The sequence below is a fragment of the Haliotis rufescens genome, unplaced genomic scaffold (genome assembly GCF_023055435.1).
Source record: "Haliotis rufescens isolate VD_foot unplaced genomic scaffold, xgHalRufe1.0.p SCAF_10, whole genome shotgun sequence".
Lineage (NCBI taxonomy): Eukaryota > Metazoa > Mollusca > Gastropoda > Lepetellida > Haliotidae > Haliotis > Haliotis rufescens.
This window is the reverse complement of record NW_025963780.1, coordinates 45,476,264-45,493,563: the sequence shown is the minus strand read 5'-3', so window position 1 is coordinate 45,493,563 and position 17,300 is coordinate 45,476,264. Positions and strand designations below refer to the sequence as shown.

Below are 17,300 nucleotides of genomic sequence, written 5' to 3'. Positions count from 1 at the left end.
AATATTATTTTATCATGTACAATAACTGACAGTGTGTTAATAAGAAAATGAACTTGACAACATGTGCGTGCGTGTGCGCGCGCGCGCGCGCGCGCGTGTGTGTGTGTATCGAACGCTGCTTATCAACTCTCACTGTGTGACATGGAGTGTGATGTGTTGATACAATGTGATGTGGAGTGTGATGTGTTGATACAATGTGATGTGTTGATAAAATGTGATGTGGAGCGTGATGTGTTGATACAATGTGATGTGGAGTGTGATGTGTTGATACAATGTGATGTGTTGATACAATGTGACATGGAGTGTGATGTGTTGATACAATGTGATGTGTTGATACATTGTGATGTGGAGTGTGATGTGTTGATACAATGTGATGTGGAGTGTGATGTGTTGATACAATGTGATGTGGAGTGTGATGTGTTGATACAATGTGATGTGGAGTGTGAGGTGTTGATACAATGTGATGTGGAGTGTGATGTGTTGATACAATGTGATGTGGAGGGTGAGGTGTTGATACAATGTGATGTGGAGTGTGAGGTGTTGATACAATGTGATGTGGAGTGTGATGTGTTGATACAATGTGATGTGTTGATACAATGTGATGTGGAGTGTGAGGTGTTGATACAATGTGATGTGGAGTGTGATGTGTTGATACAATGTGATGTGGAGTGTGATGTGTTGATACAATGTGATGTGTTGATACAATGTGATGTGGAGTGTGAGGTGTTGATACAATGTGATGTGGAGTGTGATGTGTTGATACAATGTGATGTGGAGTGTGAGGTGTTGATACAATGTGATGTGGAGTGTGAGGTGTTGATACAATGTGATGTGGAGTGTGATGTGTTGATACAATGTGATGTGTTGATACATTGTGATGTGGAGTGTGATGTGTTGATACAATGTGATGTGGAGTGTGATGTGTTGATACAATGTGATGTGGAGTGTGATGTGTTGATACAATGTGATGTGGAGTGTGAGGTGTTGATACAATGTGATGTGGAGTGTGATGTGTTGATACATTGTGATGTGGAGTGTGAGGTGTTGATACAATGTGATGTGGAGTGTGATGTGTTGATACAATGTGATGTGTTGATACAGTGTGATGTGGAGTGTGAGGTGTTGATACAATGTGATGTGTTGATACAATGTGATGTGGAGTGTGATGTGTTGATACAATGTGATGTGTTGATACAGTGTGATGTGGAGTGTGAGGTGTTGATACAATGTGATGTGTTGATACAATGTGATGTGTTGATACAATGTGATGTGGAGTGTGAGGTGTTGATACAATGTGATGTGGAGTGTGATGTGTTGATACAATGTGAGGTGTTGATACAGTGTGATGTGGAGTGTGATGTGTTGATACATTGTGATGTGGAGTGTGATGTGTTGATACAATGTGATGTGTTGATACATTGTGATGTGTTGATACAGTGTGATGTGTTGATACATTGTGATGTGTTGATACATTGTGACATGGAGTGTGATGTGTTGATACATTGTGATGTGTTGATACAGTGTGATGTGTTGATACATTGTGATGTGGAGTGTGATGTGTTGATACAGTGTGATGTGTTGATACAATGTGATGTGGAGTGTGATGTGTTGATACATTGTGATGTGTTGATACATTGTGACATGGAGTGTGATGTGTTGATACATTGTGATGTGTTGATACAGTGTGATGTGTTGATACATTGTGATGTGGAGTGTGATGTGTTGATACAGTGTGATGTGTTGATACAATGTGATGTGGAGTGTGAGGTGTTGATACAATGTGATGTGGAGTGTGATGTGTTGATACAATGTGATGTGGAGTGTGATGTGTTGATACAGTGTGATGTGTTGATACAGTGTGATGTGGAGTGTGATGTGTTGATACATTGTATACGTGCAGAACATGGACCCCCTGAGTAAAGCCAATGGTGATGTAGAAAACGGAGGCCCCACGAAGGTGACCGAACTGAAGAAAAAGAAGAGACTGCGTTCCCTGGACACATTCAGGGGGTAAGTGTTTGTGTTTCTCAACACGGCAAATCTCACACTAAATCCTCAATGACTAACGGACAACCAATTCCCAAAACTAGGCGGACCAACCTTAAGGAACGATACAGCGTCAGTCATATGTTAAATGACAGTGGTCGATTGTGAAAGCGATTATAACATAATGTTGACACTTTTTTTCCACATCTTCAGCTTGTCCTTGAGCGTAATGATCTTCGTGAACTACGGCGGCGGTGGCTACTGGTTCTTTGAGCACCCTCCCTGGAACGGCCTGACCTTGGCTGACCTTGTCTTCCCCTGGTACGTCAGTGGCACGTCACAATGTCCCTGGGACACAAAATAGTATATTACAGTAGATCCTCCATATATTAATATGGAAAGTTTCGTTTGGAACGATATCGACCGGTATAGAAGAATGTCTGTATAAAACGTATGTACATGTGTAATGCAGATATGTATCTGTATGTGGGGGACACGTGAAGACCCGGGTTAGGTCTTCAGCAATCCCTGTGTATTCTGAAGGGCGACTATGCTTGTCGTAAATGGCGACTAACGGTATCGAGTGGTCTTGCTCGATGACTTTTGATGCATGACTTGATATCAATCACTGGATTGTCTGGTCCAGACTCGATTATATGCAGAACGCCGCAAGTAGCTGGAAAATTGCTGAATGCGGCGTTAAATATGTATATACATAAATTATGTATTCTCTGTGCAGAGTTAAGTCCCATAGGCATTCCAGAAACTTATGATCGTAGGTTCGAATCCCAGATTCTCCCAGATTATGTTTCTCAGTTTGTCAGAACCATACCCATAAGCTTATCCTGTGACGTGTAGGGTTTCAGGGTGATTGTGACGATAATTATGTGTTCGCCCTTCAGGTGATCCTGTGACGAGTAGGATCCAGTGTGGGAGTGGAGATATTACAAATTTTAGTTCGTTATAACCGTAGTTCGTTACAAGCATATATACAGCATATATACAGCAAATAGCGGGGACAAAATACAAAATAATAGTTCGTTATAGCGTGTTCGTTATAAACGTAGTTTACTGTAGTTTGTTGTTTCTAGGTTCATCTTCATCATGGGCACGGCTATGAACTTCTCGTTCCGGAGCATGTACAAGCGCGGCAAGACACGGTGTCAGATCTTCTGGAAGATTATCAAGAGGTCCTGTATTCTGTTCGGTCTGGGAATCATCCTGGCTACCTCGTGGGGACGTAAGTGTCTTCGGTGGTACTCTGTCGACGGTCTTAACATAGATAATAGCTCAATGTAATCAGTCGTTTCCTGAACATCGTGGGCTCTCATGATAAGATGTTTATGGTTTAACGCCGCACTCAGCAATATGACGGCGGTCTGTACATAATCGAGTGTGGACCAGACAATCCAGTGATTGACAACATGATCATCGATCCACGCAATTGGGATACGATGACATGCATCAACCAAGTCAACGAATCTGACCACCCGATCCCATTAGTTGCCTCTTACGACAAGCATAGTCGCCTTTTACGACAAGCATGGGTTGCTATCCCGGATCTTCACGGGTCAGAAATAAATAAACAGGCGAGTCACATATTATCTCTGTTGGTGAGGGTATGCCGGATGCCGAGCCCTGTTTAGTGGTATTGCGGATGCCGATCCCTGTTTAGTGGTATGCCGGATGCCGAGCCCTGTTTAGTGGTATTCCGGATGCCGAGCCCTGTTTAGTGTTGTGCCGGATGCCGAGTCCTGTTTGGTGGTATTCCGGATGCCGAGCCCTGTTTAGTGTTGTGCCGGATGCCGAGCCCTGTTTGGTGTTATGCCGGATGCCGAGCCCTGTTTAGTGGTATTCCGGACGCCGAGCCCTGTTTAGTGTTAAGCCGGATGCCGAGCCCTGTTTGGTGTTATGCCGGATGCCGAGCCCTGTTTGGTGTTATGCCGGATGCCGAGCCCTGTTTAGTGTTATGCCGGATGCTGTGCCCTGTTTAGTGGTATTCCGGACGCCGAGCCCTGTTTAGTGTTAAGCCGGATGCCGAGCCCTGTTTGGTGTTATGCCGGATGCCGAGCCCTGTTTGGTGTTATGCCGGACGCCGAGCCCTGTTTAGTGTTATGCCGGATGCCGAGCCCTGTTTAGTGGTATTCCGGACGCCGAGCCCTGTTTAGTGTTAAGCCGGATGCCGAGCCCTGTTTAGTGGTATTCCGGACGCCGAGCCCTGTTTGGTGTTATGCCGGATGCCGAGCCCTGTTTAGTGTTATGCCGGATGCTGTGCCCTGTTTAGTGGTATTCCGGACGCCGAGCCCTGTTTGGTGTTATGCCGGATGCCGAGCCCTGTTTAGTGGTATTCCGGACGCCGAGCCCTGTTTAGTGTTAAGCCGGATGCCGAGCCCTGTTTAGTGGTATTCCGGACGCCGAGCCCTGTTTAGTGGTATTGCGGACACCGAGCCCTGTTTAGTGTTATGCCGGATGCCGAGCCCTCTTTAGTGGTATTGCGGACACCGAGCCCTGTTTTGTGTTATGCCGGATGCCGAGCCCTCTTTAGTGGTATTGCGGACACCGAGCCCTGTTTAGTGTTATGCCGGATGCCGAGCCCTCTTTAGTGGTATTGCGGACGCCGAGCCCTGTTTAGTGGTATGCCGGATGCCGAGCCCTGTTTAGTGGTATTGCGGACACCGAGCCCTGTTTAGTGTTATGCCGGATGCCGAGCCCTCTTTAGTGGTATTGCGGACACCGAGCCCTGTTTAGTGGTATGCCGGATGCCGAGCCCTGTTTAGTGTTATGCCGGATGCCGAGCCCTGTTTAGTGGTATTGCGGACGCCGAGCCCTGTTTAGTGTTATGCCGGATGTCTAGCCCTGTTTAGTGGTATTCCGGATGCCGAGCGCTGTTTAGTGGTATTCCGGATGCCGCAGTGCACTGCGCTGGATGCCATTATAAGTGTATCTGATACGAAGGTGCCAATATTTTGATGTTGAAATTTATGTTTCGTCTTTTTTCCTTGTAATAACTTACAGATCAATGAAACATTTATCTCTCAGCTTAAGAGCACGCCCGGGTTTGGATTAAAATCCAGCAACCTTTTGCATCTCGTAGGTTGTAATTCTGTAGTTAGAATACGCTATGCTAGTACTTTGGGTCAGGGTGAGAGCAGTTTTGATCATATAAACATGTGTATCCTCCTGCCTGTCAGCCACGGACCTCACCAAGCTGCGCGTCCCCGGCGTCTTACAGAGATTCGGCGTGACCTACCTCATCATCGCCCTCACGGAGCTCGTCTGTCACCGGAAAGAAGATTCACACGCGGTATGTTAAATGTTGAAATTAATAGTGAAAACAAAGTAAAACATCTACGGGGTTATTTCTTACCTCATCGCTTACATTAACAGGCGTCAATAGCAATACACGTGTGTCAGAGGATTACGACACAGACAACATGTAGTTGGTTTATTATATAATTAATGCACTTCCTAGGGTAAATATTTAATGCACGCTCCTAGGGTAAATATTTAATGCACGTTCCTAGGGTAAATATTTAATGCACGCTCCTAGGGTAAATATTTAATGCACGTTCCTAGGGTAAATATTTAATGCACGCTCCTAGGGTAAATATTTAATGCACGTTCCTAGGGTAAATATTTAATGCACGCTCCTAGGGTAAATATTTAATGCACGCTCCTAGGGTAAATATTTAATGCACGTTCCTAGGGTAAATATTTAATGCACGCTCCTAGGGTAAATATTTAATGCACGTTCCTAGGGTAAATATTTAATGCACGCTCCTAGGGTAAATATTTAATGCACGTTCCTACGGTAAATATTTAATGCACGCTCCTAGGGTAAATATTTAATGCACGCTCCTAGGGTAAATATTTAATGCACGTTCCTAGGGTAAATATTTAATGCACGCTCCTAGGGTAAATATTTAATGCACGTTCCTAGGGTAAATATTTAATGCACGCTCCTAGGGTAAATATTTAATGCACGTTCCTAGGGTAAATATTTAATGCACGCTCCTAGGGTAAATATTTAATGCACGTTCCTAGGGTAAATATTTAATGCACGCTCCTAGGGTAAATATTTAATGCACGCTCCTAGGGTAAATATTTAATGCACGCTGCTAGGGTAAATATTTAATGCACGCTCCTAGGGTAAATACGATGTGTGGCTGGGTATGGCATTGCGACACTGTTAGTATTCAGGCAATAACACCAGAAATGGGCGACACGTGTGTAAGCGAAGATACGCATTTGTCAATGTTCTAAATCGAATTGTGTGTTTTACCAAATAATACATTTGACACAACTGCAATCAATTCATATATTTGAAGGGATATTACGTGTTAAGGTAGCTCTACGTGTTTTGTAATGCAGTGAATAGGAGGCGACTAAATAGGTCGGGTTGTCAGGCCCGGTAAGTTGGTTCATTGCCTGTCGTCGTACACAGTACAGTTTACGTGGGACGTTTCTCATAACATCAACCACTGGTCTCCCTGGTTTTTAACGGTTTTTAACGGACACTGAGGTAAAGATGACCGATTGCTTTAACAAGATTTTCTAAATCATCATCTAGCTTAAATCAGAGACTATTAAATCATTTTTGACGAAACTGTTTTCAGGATCGCAAGTGGTCGGCTATCCGTGACATCGTTCTGTACCTCCCTGCGTGGGTCTTCCACCTGTGTCTCCTGGCCGCGTACCTCGGCCTGACCTTCGGCCTGCCAGTACCCGGATGTCCCACGTAAGCCAAACACCAAGGCCATGGTCATGTTCACTCCCCATCTACACAGACAGACAGACAGACAGACAGACATATTATTTATGTTTCACTGTGTGTACAGCATTATTTACAACAAGAATCAGTACGTGCAGCTCCATGGCCCTTTTGTTAATGCACTGGGTGCGTTTTTCCGAATCGTACGTGTTTCCCGACTAATGGTTTGCATGTATGGTATTTCACGTCTCACATCTTGATCAGTAACAGTTACAGTTTTCTTTGATCAATTCTTTATTCTTAGTCGCTTAGGGACCAAACATCGAACACCATGAGGGGCATAGTTTATGCCATACTAAAATGGGACTTTTGCGGTTGTCCATATTCTCATTTTCGTAGAAAGCCTTTGCTACATTATGGAAAGGCAAAGTGGGAAATATAATGATCTTGGTGTGGTCGTCCTGTGAATATAAGCTCAGTTTAATACATGTATACGGTAAATCTAGAAATACTCAGGAGTAAATATCCATTAAAGCGATAATCTAATAGGATGCACACGGTCGTGCAGATCCGGGGTAGAATAGGTCTTCAGCAACCCATGCTTGCCGTAAAAGTCGATTATGCTTGTCGTAAGAGGCGACTAACAGGATCAGGTGGTCAGGCTCGTTGACTTGATGCATGGCATCGTATCCCAACTGTGTAGATCACTGGATTGTCTGGTCCAGACAAGTGGCGGCTACATGTTTCCGGGTTAGGATGGATCAGCGACTATGCTTGTCGTAAGAGGCGACTAAGGGGATCTGGTGGTCAGGCTCGCTGACTTGGTTGATGCATGTCATCGATCCCAATCGCGTGGATCGATGCTCATGATGTCAATCACAGGATTGTCTGGTCCAGACTGGATTATTTACAGACCGCCGTCATATTGCTGGAATATTGCTGAGTGCGGCGTTAAACAACAAACAAAAAACCCACTTATAATCAATATCACCGCCCGGCCCTAGAAATGACATCATCATGTATTTCAATAGTAATAACTGTACAGATATCAATCAGGGGCACTCCATTTAATAGGACGAGTTGGGGAGGGCGAGGGTCTGTGCTTTATCTAGAGGAGAGATCACAGTACTTTAAAATAAAACTGATAGAATGCGCTGAAAAACTGTTTTGGGGCCTGAACCTACATTGTATGAGTACATTCAGCACCAACTATTGTGTGTACACCTTAAGGATTCATGGTTGTTTCTGAAGCGTTGGTGGTAATACAGACCAGTTCACCGCTCGTGTCGGAGAAGTTTCCAGATAACATCACTATGATGGACCAGGTTATTTCTTATCCTCGTAGACGTCGTAGACCGTTGCTGAAGCTATCAACCATTGGTTGCCCGGATCTCCGTCCATTAACGCTGACATATCTGGGAGTTTGATATACTTATCCTGCGACAACCATACTAGCTACACACAAATGGAAATCACACGTGTTTCAACTAACATAAGGTTGTGTTCACAGGGGATACATCGGCCCAGGTGGTTTGAGTGACGGAGGCAAGAACTACAACTGTACTGGTGGGGCCGCCAGGCACATTGATTACGTGTTGCTAGGCAACAACCATATATACCAGTTCCCCACTCCACAGGTACGTCATCTCGTTATTAAGATCATATCAATTAAATACATAACACCAGATTTTTCTTTCAGACCTAAACTGTAAATATTTACATTTCAGTCAACTGATTTAGTAGTTTTTTATATTAACGTAAAAATTACAAAACTGTCTCCTAACAAATTATATAACTATATTTCGTGCAGGGCTTCTTGATAACCTATTTACCCATTGCGTGTTTATTCCACCGTAATCATACCATGTCTTTAGATAACACGACAGGTTTGTAGAGCCATTGATTATTATTACATGCGAGGCCTTTATGATATTCATCACGTTTCAGGAATTATATGAGACACAGGTTCCATATGACCCGGAAGGAATTCTAGGGGTTTTGACATCGGTTTTCCTTTGCTTTTTGGGAGTGCAGGTATGTCGTCACTATAATACGTGTGGTTTCAATGTTTCGAGTTTACAATCAGACCCTGGTAATTCATGAGAAAAACGTGTTTCAGTTAAATGAACAAACTGATGAAAAATCTTACTCCTAATTAAAAATATTCCCGCATTTCCTGATCGGTAACATCAACGTGGTTGAGAAAACGCCATTGTAAAGAGTAACTTGTCTTGAACAGACCGTATACATTGTCTATTTATGATTTAGTCTCGTTGAAGCACAACTATTAAGCCGCGACCACTTACGTATCTGACCCGTGAAGATCCGGGGTGGAATAGCTCTTCAGCAAGCCATGCTTGTCGTAAGAGGCGACTGACCGGATCGGGTGGTCAGGCTCGCTGACTTGGTTGATGCATGGCATCGTATCCCAATTGCGTGGATCAATGCTCATGATGTCAATCACTGGATTGTCTTGTCCAGACTCGATAATTTACAGGCCTACGTCATAAAGCTGGAATATTGCTGAGTGCGGCGTTAAACAACAAACAAACAAAACAAAACATAAACAGAGCTGCGGTCTATACAACCGTTAGTGTAACTTGTAGCTAAGTGTGGTCTGACTGTTTCAGGCTGGGCGCATCATCATCACGTACCAGTCTCACACAGGCCGTATAGTGAGGTGGCTCATCTGGGGCGTCGTCACGGTAGGAAGGATGTACATGATGTCTGTATTACTGTGGTCAACCTTGTGGTCCCCGGCAACCTTTGATTTTCGTTGGGGGGGATTTCGTGGATCGGGTGGTCAGACTTGGTGACTTTAATCATTGCGCTGCGTCGTATTCCGATATCTGTCACTGGCTTGCCTTGTCCAAATCATACTACTTGAATATTGCTTAGTGTGGCGTTCAGCAAACAAAGATATATTTGTCGTTGTGAGTTGAAATGGTCCTATCGTCAGATTAAATATTTCACTCATGTAGCGACGTGTATGCACGTGTGTGTATGGCGGCTTGTACTAGTCAAGACGTATATAGTGCTATTCCACTGAGATACCATGCCACAGTTAACATGGATATCCCATTCAGTGACTCCGAGCCGGCCAGTCGAGTGCCAGGCAGGGTAATAAAAAGTAGCATCTTTTACCTGTATTTGCTGTGGCGTGTCCACTGGCTATCGCAGTTAGGAAAAAGAGTACTGAACTGATTGTCCTTAATTACAGGTCAGCTAACCCTAGTCCTTTATTGACATTTTGAAATATCGTAATATTACAGGAGGCCAAAACAGCAAAACAAAATCACACTTTGTTGACATGTTTGACCCTATCTTGTCGCGGACAGTGACTGACAAATCATGTCATACTTGAAAAACATTTGGCTTTTCAGGGAGCGATTGCTGCATTGCTTTGCAAGGGTAGTCAAAACGACGGCTGGATTCCTATAAACAAAAACCTATGGTAAGTGTAGTATTCGGGCATTAATCGGCATACCTTCATACCCCAACTTCATACCAGACAATACATCCCCTTAATCTATGTTCCTCTACAATAAATAATAACTAATGTCATTGTTTGCGTAACATCATGTTTTTTTCTAATTGATAAAACCCATTAAGACACTGTTGCTGCATGGTTGAAACGTCGCACCCAGACAAAGGTAGACGTTTCTCATGAGATCAATCACTGGTTTGTCAGGTCCAGACTCGATTATTTAACAGGCCGCCAACATATTACTGGATATCGTTTCTTATTGCGGCGTTAAACATGAAACAGAAAGACACAATTATACTGTGCCATGTTCCACGTGGTCTGCACACGAGCATTACATAAAACAATATTGTTTTTATAAGAGCTAACAATGTCATTGTTTTCTAGGTCGGTGTCATTCGTGCTGGTGACGGCCAGTTTCGCCTTCTTCCTGCTGTCCGCCATGTATGTATTCATGGACATTGTGCACTGGTGGGAAGGCGGGCCGTTCGTATATCCAGGTAAATCACATGTTAGTGGTCTATGGTTGCAGCGGCGGCTACATGTTTCCGGGTTAGGATGGATCAGCGACTATGCTTGTCGTAAGAGGCGACTAACGGGATCGGGTGGTCAGGCTCGCTGACTTGGTTGATGCATGTCATCTTATCCCAGTTGCGTGGATCGATGTTCGTGATGTCAATCACTGGAATGTCTGGTCCAGGCTCGATTATTTACAGACCGCCGTCATATAGCTTGAATATTGCGGCGTTAAACAATAAACAAACAAACAAAACAGGTTGGGTCACCAGCATCCTTTGCTCGTCCTAAGAGGCGATTGATGAGTCAGGGGTCAGACTCTGTGCCATCGTACTCCCTGTAGATGGGACGGCGCTAAGGCTCGGGCCTCGTTCCACAAAGCGATCTTGGCGCTAGGAAATGCGTACCTCTGATACCATAACTAAGACTTGCGACAGTCGTAACGCTAAGATTGTTTTGTGCAGCGCAGCCCTAGTCCATCATTTTCTTCTTTCATTGCTTTGGTTTGATCAAGGTTACAACATTCAAGGCCTCAATAAAGCTTTCAAAAAGTCTTATGGTAGACATGTGGAGGACATTTCTAAATTTGACGCATCAGTCACAAAATTGCAATTCCCTATTTTGACTTTTTTTCAGGTGAACAATTGACTTGACTTTGCATGTGTTTGTGACGGGTGCCACCGGTTGGGCAGGATACGCTTACCTTTTAGTGAGCACCTGGTATCATTACTATTTGATAGTGATTCTTCAATACGTGCTCATGATATAGTCGGAATCGTACAGTCGACTCTGCTTTATGTAGATATTTCGTTTGGATATGGAAAGTGTTTTGTCGCTTCAGTTACTTGGACACCATTATCACAGTAAATTAGATACAACTAAGGGGGTGATTTATTAGAAGTCAGTCAGACATTCTGTCAAATTTACATTGAACCCCATGTGGGGGCTATGGTACAATCTGTGTGGTCTGTGATGTACATGACGTCTGCTTCAGGTATGAACTCCATCGTGGTGTACGTGGGCCACGACCTGCTGTGGCGGCTGTTCCCCATTAACTGGGAAATCGAGCACATCCACTGGAAGCTGCTGCTGCAGGACGTGTGGGGCGCCGGCATCTGGTGCTTCATCGCCTACCTCATGTTCCGCAAGAAGTTCTTTGTTGCAATTTAAAGGACTTGTCTTGGAAGAGGCACAATCTTCAAGAAAAGTGCCTTATCCATGGCGAGAAAGTTGAAGAACATTTGTTCCTGTTAAGTGACATAAGTGTGTTCCACGTTTATTGTTCAACGAGATCTTTATGTCAGTGTAACCCTCGAGGTTTGAGAATATGACGAAACGTAAGAACAGAGACCCTTGGAATAGTTAGGTTTCTAAAGCATCCTGTATTACAGGTCACACGACCTTTGGCCAAACAAAAAACAAACATATCACTACATGTTACACGCTGTCAATCACGAGAGACGTATCTGTTAGTTCAAATCTTGTAACGGCTGGTAGTTATTGGCTGGTAGTTATTGGCTGGTAGTTATTGGGCTGGCACCGCAAGTCGTTAGGCGTACCGAAACCCAGGGTCGGGGATTCGAATCCCGGTTCGCCATGGTTACATGTTTTCGTTTAGCAGCGCCATATTTCCTAAACTAGCTTTATAATATAAGAGTGAATCTTGTTTGACATTGCCTTTTCCGTGCTGATGGGTTTAACCAAAGCGGTAAACGGCGTCCTCCAACATAAAGATGACACGACTTGATATAACAACAACACTGTTCAAACCGGCGTCAAACCGGCCTCACTCACTCACTCACTCACACACTGGCCGTGGTGCATTATTTCTCTTTTCAAGCCCTACCGCTCATTAGGAGTCATTGTCCTGGTTACCAAACAGAATACACATACACAGTACATCCTTCCAAACTTTACATCAGATTATAAACCAGTTCAACAACGAGTCTTGTTGTGGTACAAAATGTTCCCTCAACCGTGTGACTGAAGCGTCTGTTCAATCGTGGCTGCAAGTCTGCTTCGCCGTGCTTCCCTCATCTTCATGTCGTCACAACCTCATTGCGTGGTGTGATAGTTTCGAGGTGAGGGGAAATTGGGGTTAACGTCGCGTCCAAGATTATTGCACTTATATAGCGACGTGCAAGCACGTGTGTGTGTGTGTGTGGCTGCTTGTACTAGTCCGGACTGATGCTAGCTCACTGAGATACCATGCCGCAGTTTAACATGAATACCCCACTCAGACACAGTATACTGACTCCGAGCCGACCAGTCCTTGTTTTAGCCCCTTAATGCAGAGGGCCAAGCAGGGTAACAACAAGTACCATCTTATAACGTCTTTTCATATGACGCGGCCCGGGATCGGACCCTGGACGCTCTCCCACTAGACCACGGAGGCGGTCATGATAGTCAAACTGCGCGCCAGTAACACAAGTATGGTTAAAAGGATCATCTATAGTAGAAACATCGGCTCTAAATATGTTCAGTGAAATTTCGTTAACCTGGACGGCACCGTTCCCGATGAATCGTCCGGATAAACACATGTCTGGATCAACGAGTCCCGGATACAGACCCCCTTTCATTTTTAACGGTCGTTCCCCCAGGTTGGGTCCGGACTAGCCAGGTTCCAGTGAATACATGCATACCCTGCTTTAAAAAAACTACTTGATATTATGAACCCATAGTCCCAGTCACTTGGAGCGAAGACTTCCTTTTTTGGATATTAGTTTTATCATATTCACAATCACGATGTATTCGTTTAGTATAGGAGTATCGTTAATGAACCCATGTTCAACATTGCATGAAATCATGACTCACGTCGCCCGGAAGAAAGGCCCATCTTCATGATCGTGGTATGCTTCTGTTCATTTCATTCCACTCTTTTGTTCAAACTAATGTACGACAATACACAAAATATGGAATAATGTTTCGAAGCGAAAGTTAAAGTTGTAGAGCAGTTGATGTCCAAGAGTAAATATGTCCTCATCCTAGTGTTAACTGTAAACATTTCATTTTATACACAATGTCTATCTTATGGTTTATTGTAACCAAATACATAAGGATATCAACAAATATTGATTTTGAATACTTTTCATATTTATCCATAGTTTCAATGCTGATGTTTCATAGTGTCATATGTATATTGTCATTTTGTGTATAATATTACTAAAACTTCGTCGCATTGTATTTTTTGTGCTTCGTTCATGTGTGAACACTGTAAAATTTGTATTTATATTTAATATATATGATGCTTATTAATTATGTGATGATCAATAAACTCGTATACTGAATGACCGTTTCTGTTGTGAGGGGAGTACATTGCCAGTGAGTGAGTGAGGTGGGTTTAAAGCCGCTTTGAGCAGAATTTCAGTACCACGACGTGTCAAGCTGACGTGGGAGAAAAGTCTGACGTCACGCAGGCCGTGCGCGTTCCATCCTCGATTACCAAGTGTATTACAATTGTATATTTCCATTCTATTCTGATAAACAACCTGGGTCTCGTATACCTCAGCCTTGGACGGATTCGAGTATCCGTTAAGTTAAAGATATTATGGAATGGAGATAGTGGCATCACTTTCAAAAGGAAGTTATGTTGGCGAAATGGTTATTTATCATGATAGTCGATATAACATACTAGCAATGAGCATCAGAATCTAGCTGCAGTTATCATTGTTACCACCACAACACGGAGGCTTGCCTCAAACTCACGCAGCGGGTACGTGGCGTTAAGGAGAGGGATTTTATGAACGCTTCTTCATGTATCCTGTTGCCATCAAATGCTTGTCCAATGATGGTTCTTTGTGGAAGATTCAAGGCGTTCTCTTCAAGCCAGTGTTACGACAAGCGGGAACTGTAGATTCTACATCGTAACTCCCAACTTGAGGAAAAAAACTATATGTGGGCACATCAACTTTATTCAGTCATGAAGGTCAAATCCTTTTCCATGTTCCACTTTTACTTTCCGACATCCACAATAGACACAGGTCTGCCTTAAGCCTTCAAAGCTTTCTACCGAACAATGCTCATTATGCACCGGCCTTCACAAGCTCTGTCAGAATACAAATTACAGAATATCGTGGAAATATTAGACCCACTAGTTCACAAACAATGTACGTTCTTCACACACACAAACTGCCTGGCAAAAGAAAGAAAACACTTAAAAATTGGATTTGACAAAAACGATTTCAAACGTTATAAAAACATTACTACACTGGAAACAGTCGCCGAAACACTGAAAACTTATGTTTGGTGTCTGTCTGTTATTAAACGCCACACCCAGTAATATTCCAGCTTTATGACGGCGGTCTGTAAATAATCGAGTGATTAATATCATGAGCATCGAGCCACGCAATTCGGATCGATGACATGTATCAACCCAGTCAGCGAGCCTGATCACCCGATCCCGTTAACGGCCCTTTACGACAAGCATAGTCGTCTTTTACGGCAAGCATGTGTTGCTGAAGATCTATTCTAACCCGGGTCTGCAAACCTATGGTTCACGCAAACTACGATATCTCGATACCCGTATCAAATATATCACCATCAAATAACCTTTTCCTGTTTGCTTCATGTTTAGCCGCCATCAAACATGGCTATATACTTTGTGTTGCCCGGCAATCAATTTCCAAGCGTTACATAAATCTTAATTTGATATTTCTACAGGGTTAAAAAGGCTCTCTTATACCACTGCGCTGTTTGCTGTGGAGCTCCCAGGTCGGCTTAAATATTTCAAGATCTAATGATATTACGAGTGTCAGAAATGCACTATCATATATGTCTTTACACTTATGCAATTATGTCACACGTGATTTAATAGATCTAGAAATATTCAAGCTGTGACATCATGGCCTTGGGTGGCGGGCCGTCACTCGAGGCCGGTGTTTATATACGGGTAACGAGTATGACACACGGAGAACGATCGGAACACCTCGCCCCTTTCCTTAACTGTAAAGAAATCTCGGCTGTGACTGTAGGCCTAGGAAGGGGGCATCTTGTCCCCATACACTCAACACACTTCCGCTTAAACACATATTTTGCTCGTTAACTGTCAGTGCGTAATTTTCAGAGTTATATATTTGTCCTAACTATACTCACCGACAAAAGAAAAGCGAATACCGTACATATTAGAGAAGAGAATATATGGATGTCAGCTTCTTTATTATGAGGAACACGTTTCGGAGTACATGCTTTCTCATTCATCCATCCAAAACGTTGTGTTCCTCATAATAAAGAATTCGACATCCATAAATTCTCTTGCTTATGTGTATCACTTCTAAATGCCTTTCAAAGACACCATACATGTTGGTTAATATATGAAGAATTGCTCATATTCAAGAGATATTACATGGGTTCGATGCACAAACGAACATACTGGTATGTTGTGTGAACCGACGCTCAAGAAAGCATCACATGTGACGTCATAGATCCATGGCTCAAAATGTACCATTAGTCACGTGCAGGATTAGCGTGCAAAGTTTGGAAATCGACGTAAGTGTACGTGTGTGTCTGTACGTGTGTGTGTGTGTGTTTGCGTGCATGCGTGAGTGGCTGCTTGTACTTATGGGTCGGCTTTATAGTGCTAGCCCACAGAGAAACCATGCCACAGTTTAACATGGATACCCCACTCAGACACAGTATACTGACCCCGAGCCGACCAGTCCCCGTTTCATCAACTAATGTCGAACGCCAGGCAGGGTAACAACAAGTTCCATCTTTTAAGTCGTTTGATATGACGCGGCAAGACTATCGGATTAACGACTTTCGCTCTTCAGGCAGACGCTCTATTGTGGAAAGACCTCAGTGGTCAAGGCAAGGCTGTTTTAGTATCACATCATGCCAGGTCAATGTCGATATACGGTACCAGCTTACTTATACCTATACACAGTTCAGGCCGTTGTGGTGTATATTCTCGTTGTAAACCTCGCTGGCTCATAACACGCACTGTTTACGACATATTCTTTGACCAGGTGTGTGACGGTCGATGCGAGTGTGAGTGTAAATTGGTCAGTGTGTCACAGACTTCTCACAGTTCACTAACAACACGTTTTCTGCTTTTCAATGCATCCTTCATAACACACGGTCTAGGGGCTGTGGAATGTCTGACAGCTGTAACTCCGAGGTCTATATCTTAATAATTCACCACACAACAGTGAAGGCGCCATGTCAGATGTTCAGCTGGTGGGCGTGATGTCGGCCGTCGTAACGTGGATGCCACTGAATGTTTCACAACAGTGTAAATCAATCAGCCTGTCAGTAGGTGTGGTACACGTTTACGAGTGGTGTTCACAGCCGCATCAACTACATGAAGCATCTCATCTACGACTGCCAACTATAGAGATGATCGCGCTTATGTGTTTAGGGATGGTAAATATCCTGCATTATGTGTAATCATTGTAATTAGCGACACTTAGCGGGCTAAATACATACTATTAGCGTATATTCTAACAGAACAAGCGCGATAATAACTTTATCATATAATGTCATTCTCAAACTCTGATTCCGAAAACTTATTCCCATCTCTCACAAACGCGACCTGAACATGAACAGTTTTCCTGGAATGTGCGCTTTAATATATTACGTTTGAGTGAGTGAGTATGGTTTTACGCC

At 43.5% G+C, this 17,300-nt stretch overlaps 1 protein-coding gene across 1 annotated transcript in view; it reads left to right on the top strand.

The window, feature by feature from the left end:
- The window catches only part of LOC124115624 (heparan-alpha-glucosaminide N-acetyltransferase-like), a 44,463-nt gene extending 31,540 nt beyond the window's left edge, over window positions 1-12,923 (top strand). The window contains exons 7-17 of the mRNA XM_048391358.1: window positions 1,901-2,010; window positions 2,200-2,307; window positions 3,078-3,226; window positions 5,178-5,290; window positions 6,603-6,724; window positions 8,208-8,334; window positions 8,645-8,731; window positions 9,328-9,402; window positions 10,081-10,151; window positions 10,569-10,681; window positions 11,692-12,923. Coding sequence (XP_048247315.1) covers window positions 1,901-2,010; window positions 2,200-2,307; window positions 3,078-3,226; window positions 5,178-5,290; window positions 6,603-6,724; window positions 8,208-8,334; window positions 8,645-8,731; window positions 9,328-9,402; window positions 10,081-10,151; window positions 10,569-10,681; window positions 11,692-11,867 — 1,251 coding nt within the window. The 3' untranslated portion in view covers window positions 11,868-12,923. The remainder of the gene's footprint in view (window positions 1-1,900; window positions 2,011-2,199; window positions 2,308-3,077; window positions 3,227-5,177; window positions 5,291-6,602; window positions 6,725-8,207; window positions 8,335-8,644; window positions 8,732-9,327; window positions 9,403-10,080; window positions 10,152-10,568; window positions 10,682-11,691) is intronic.
- The last annotated feature ends 4,377 nt before the right edge of the window (window positions 12,924-17,300 follow it).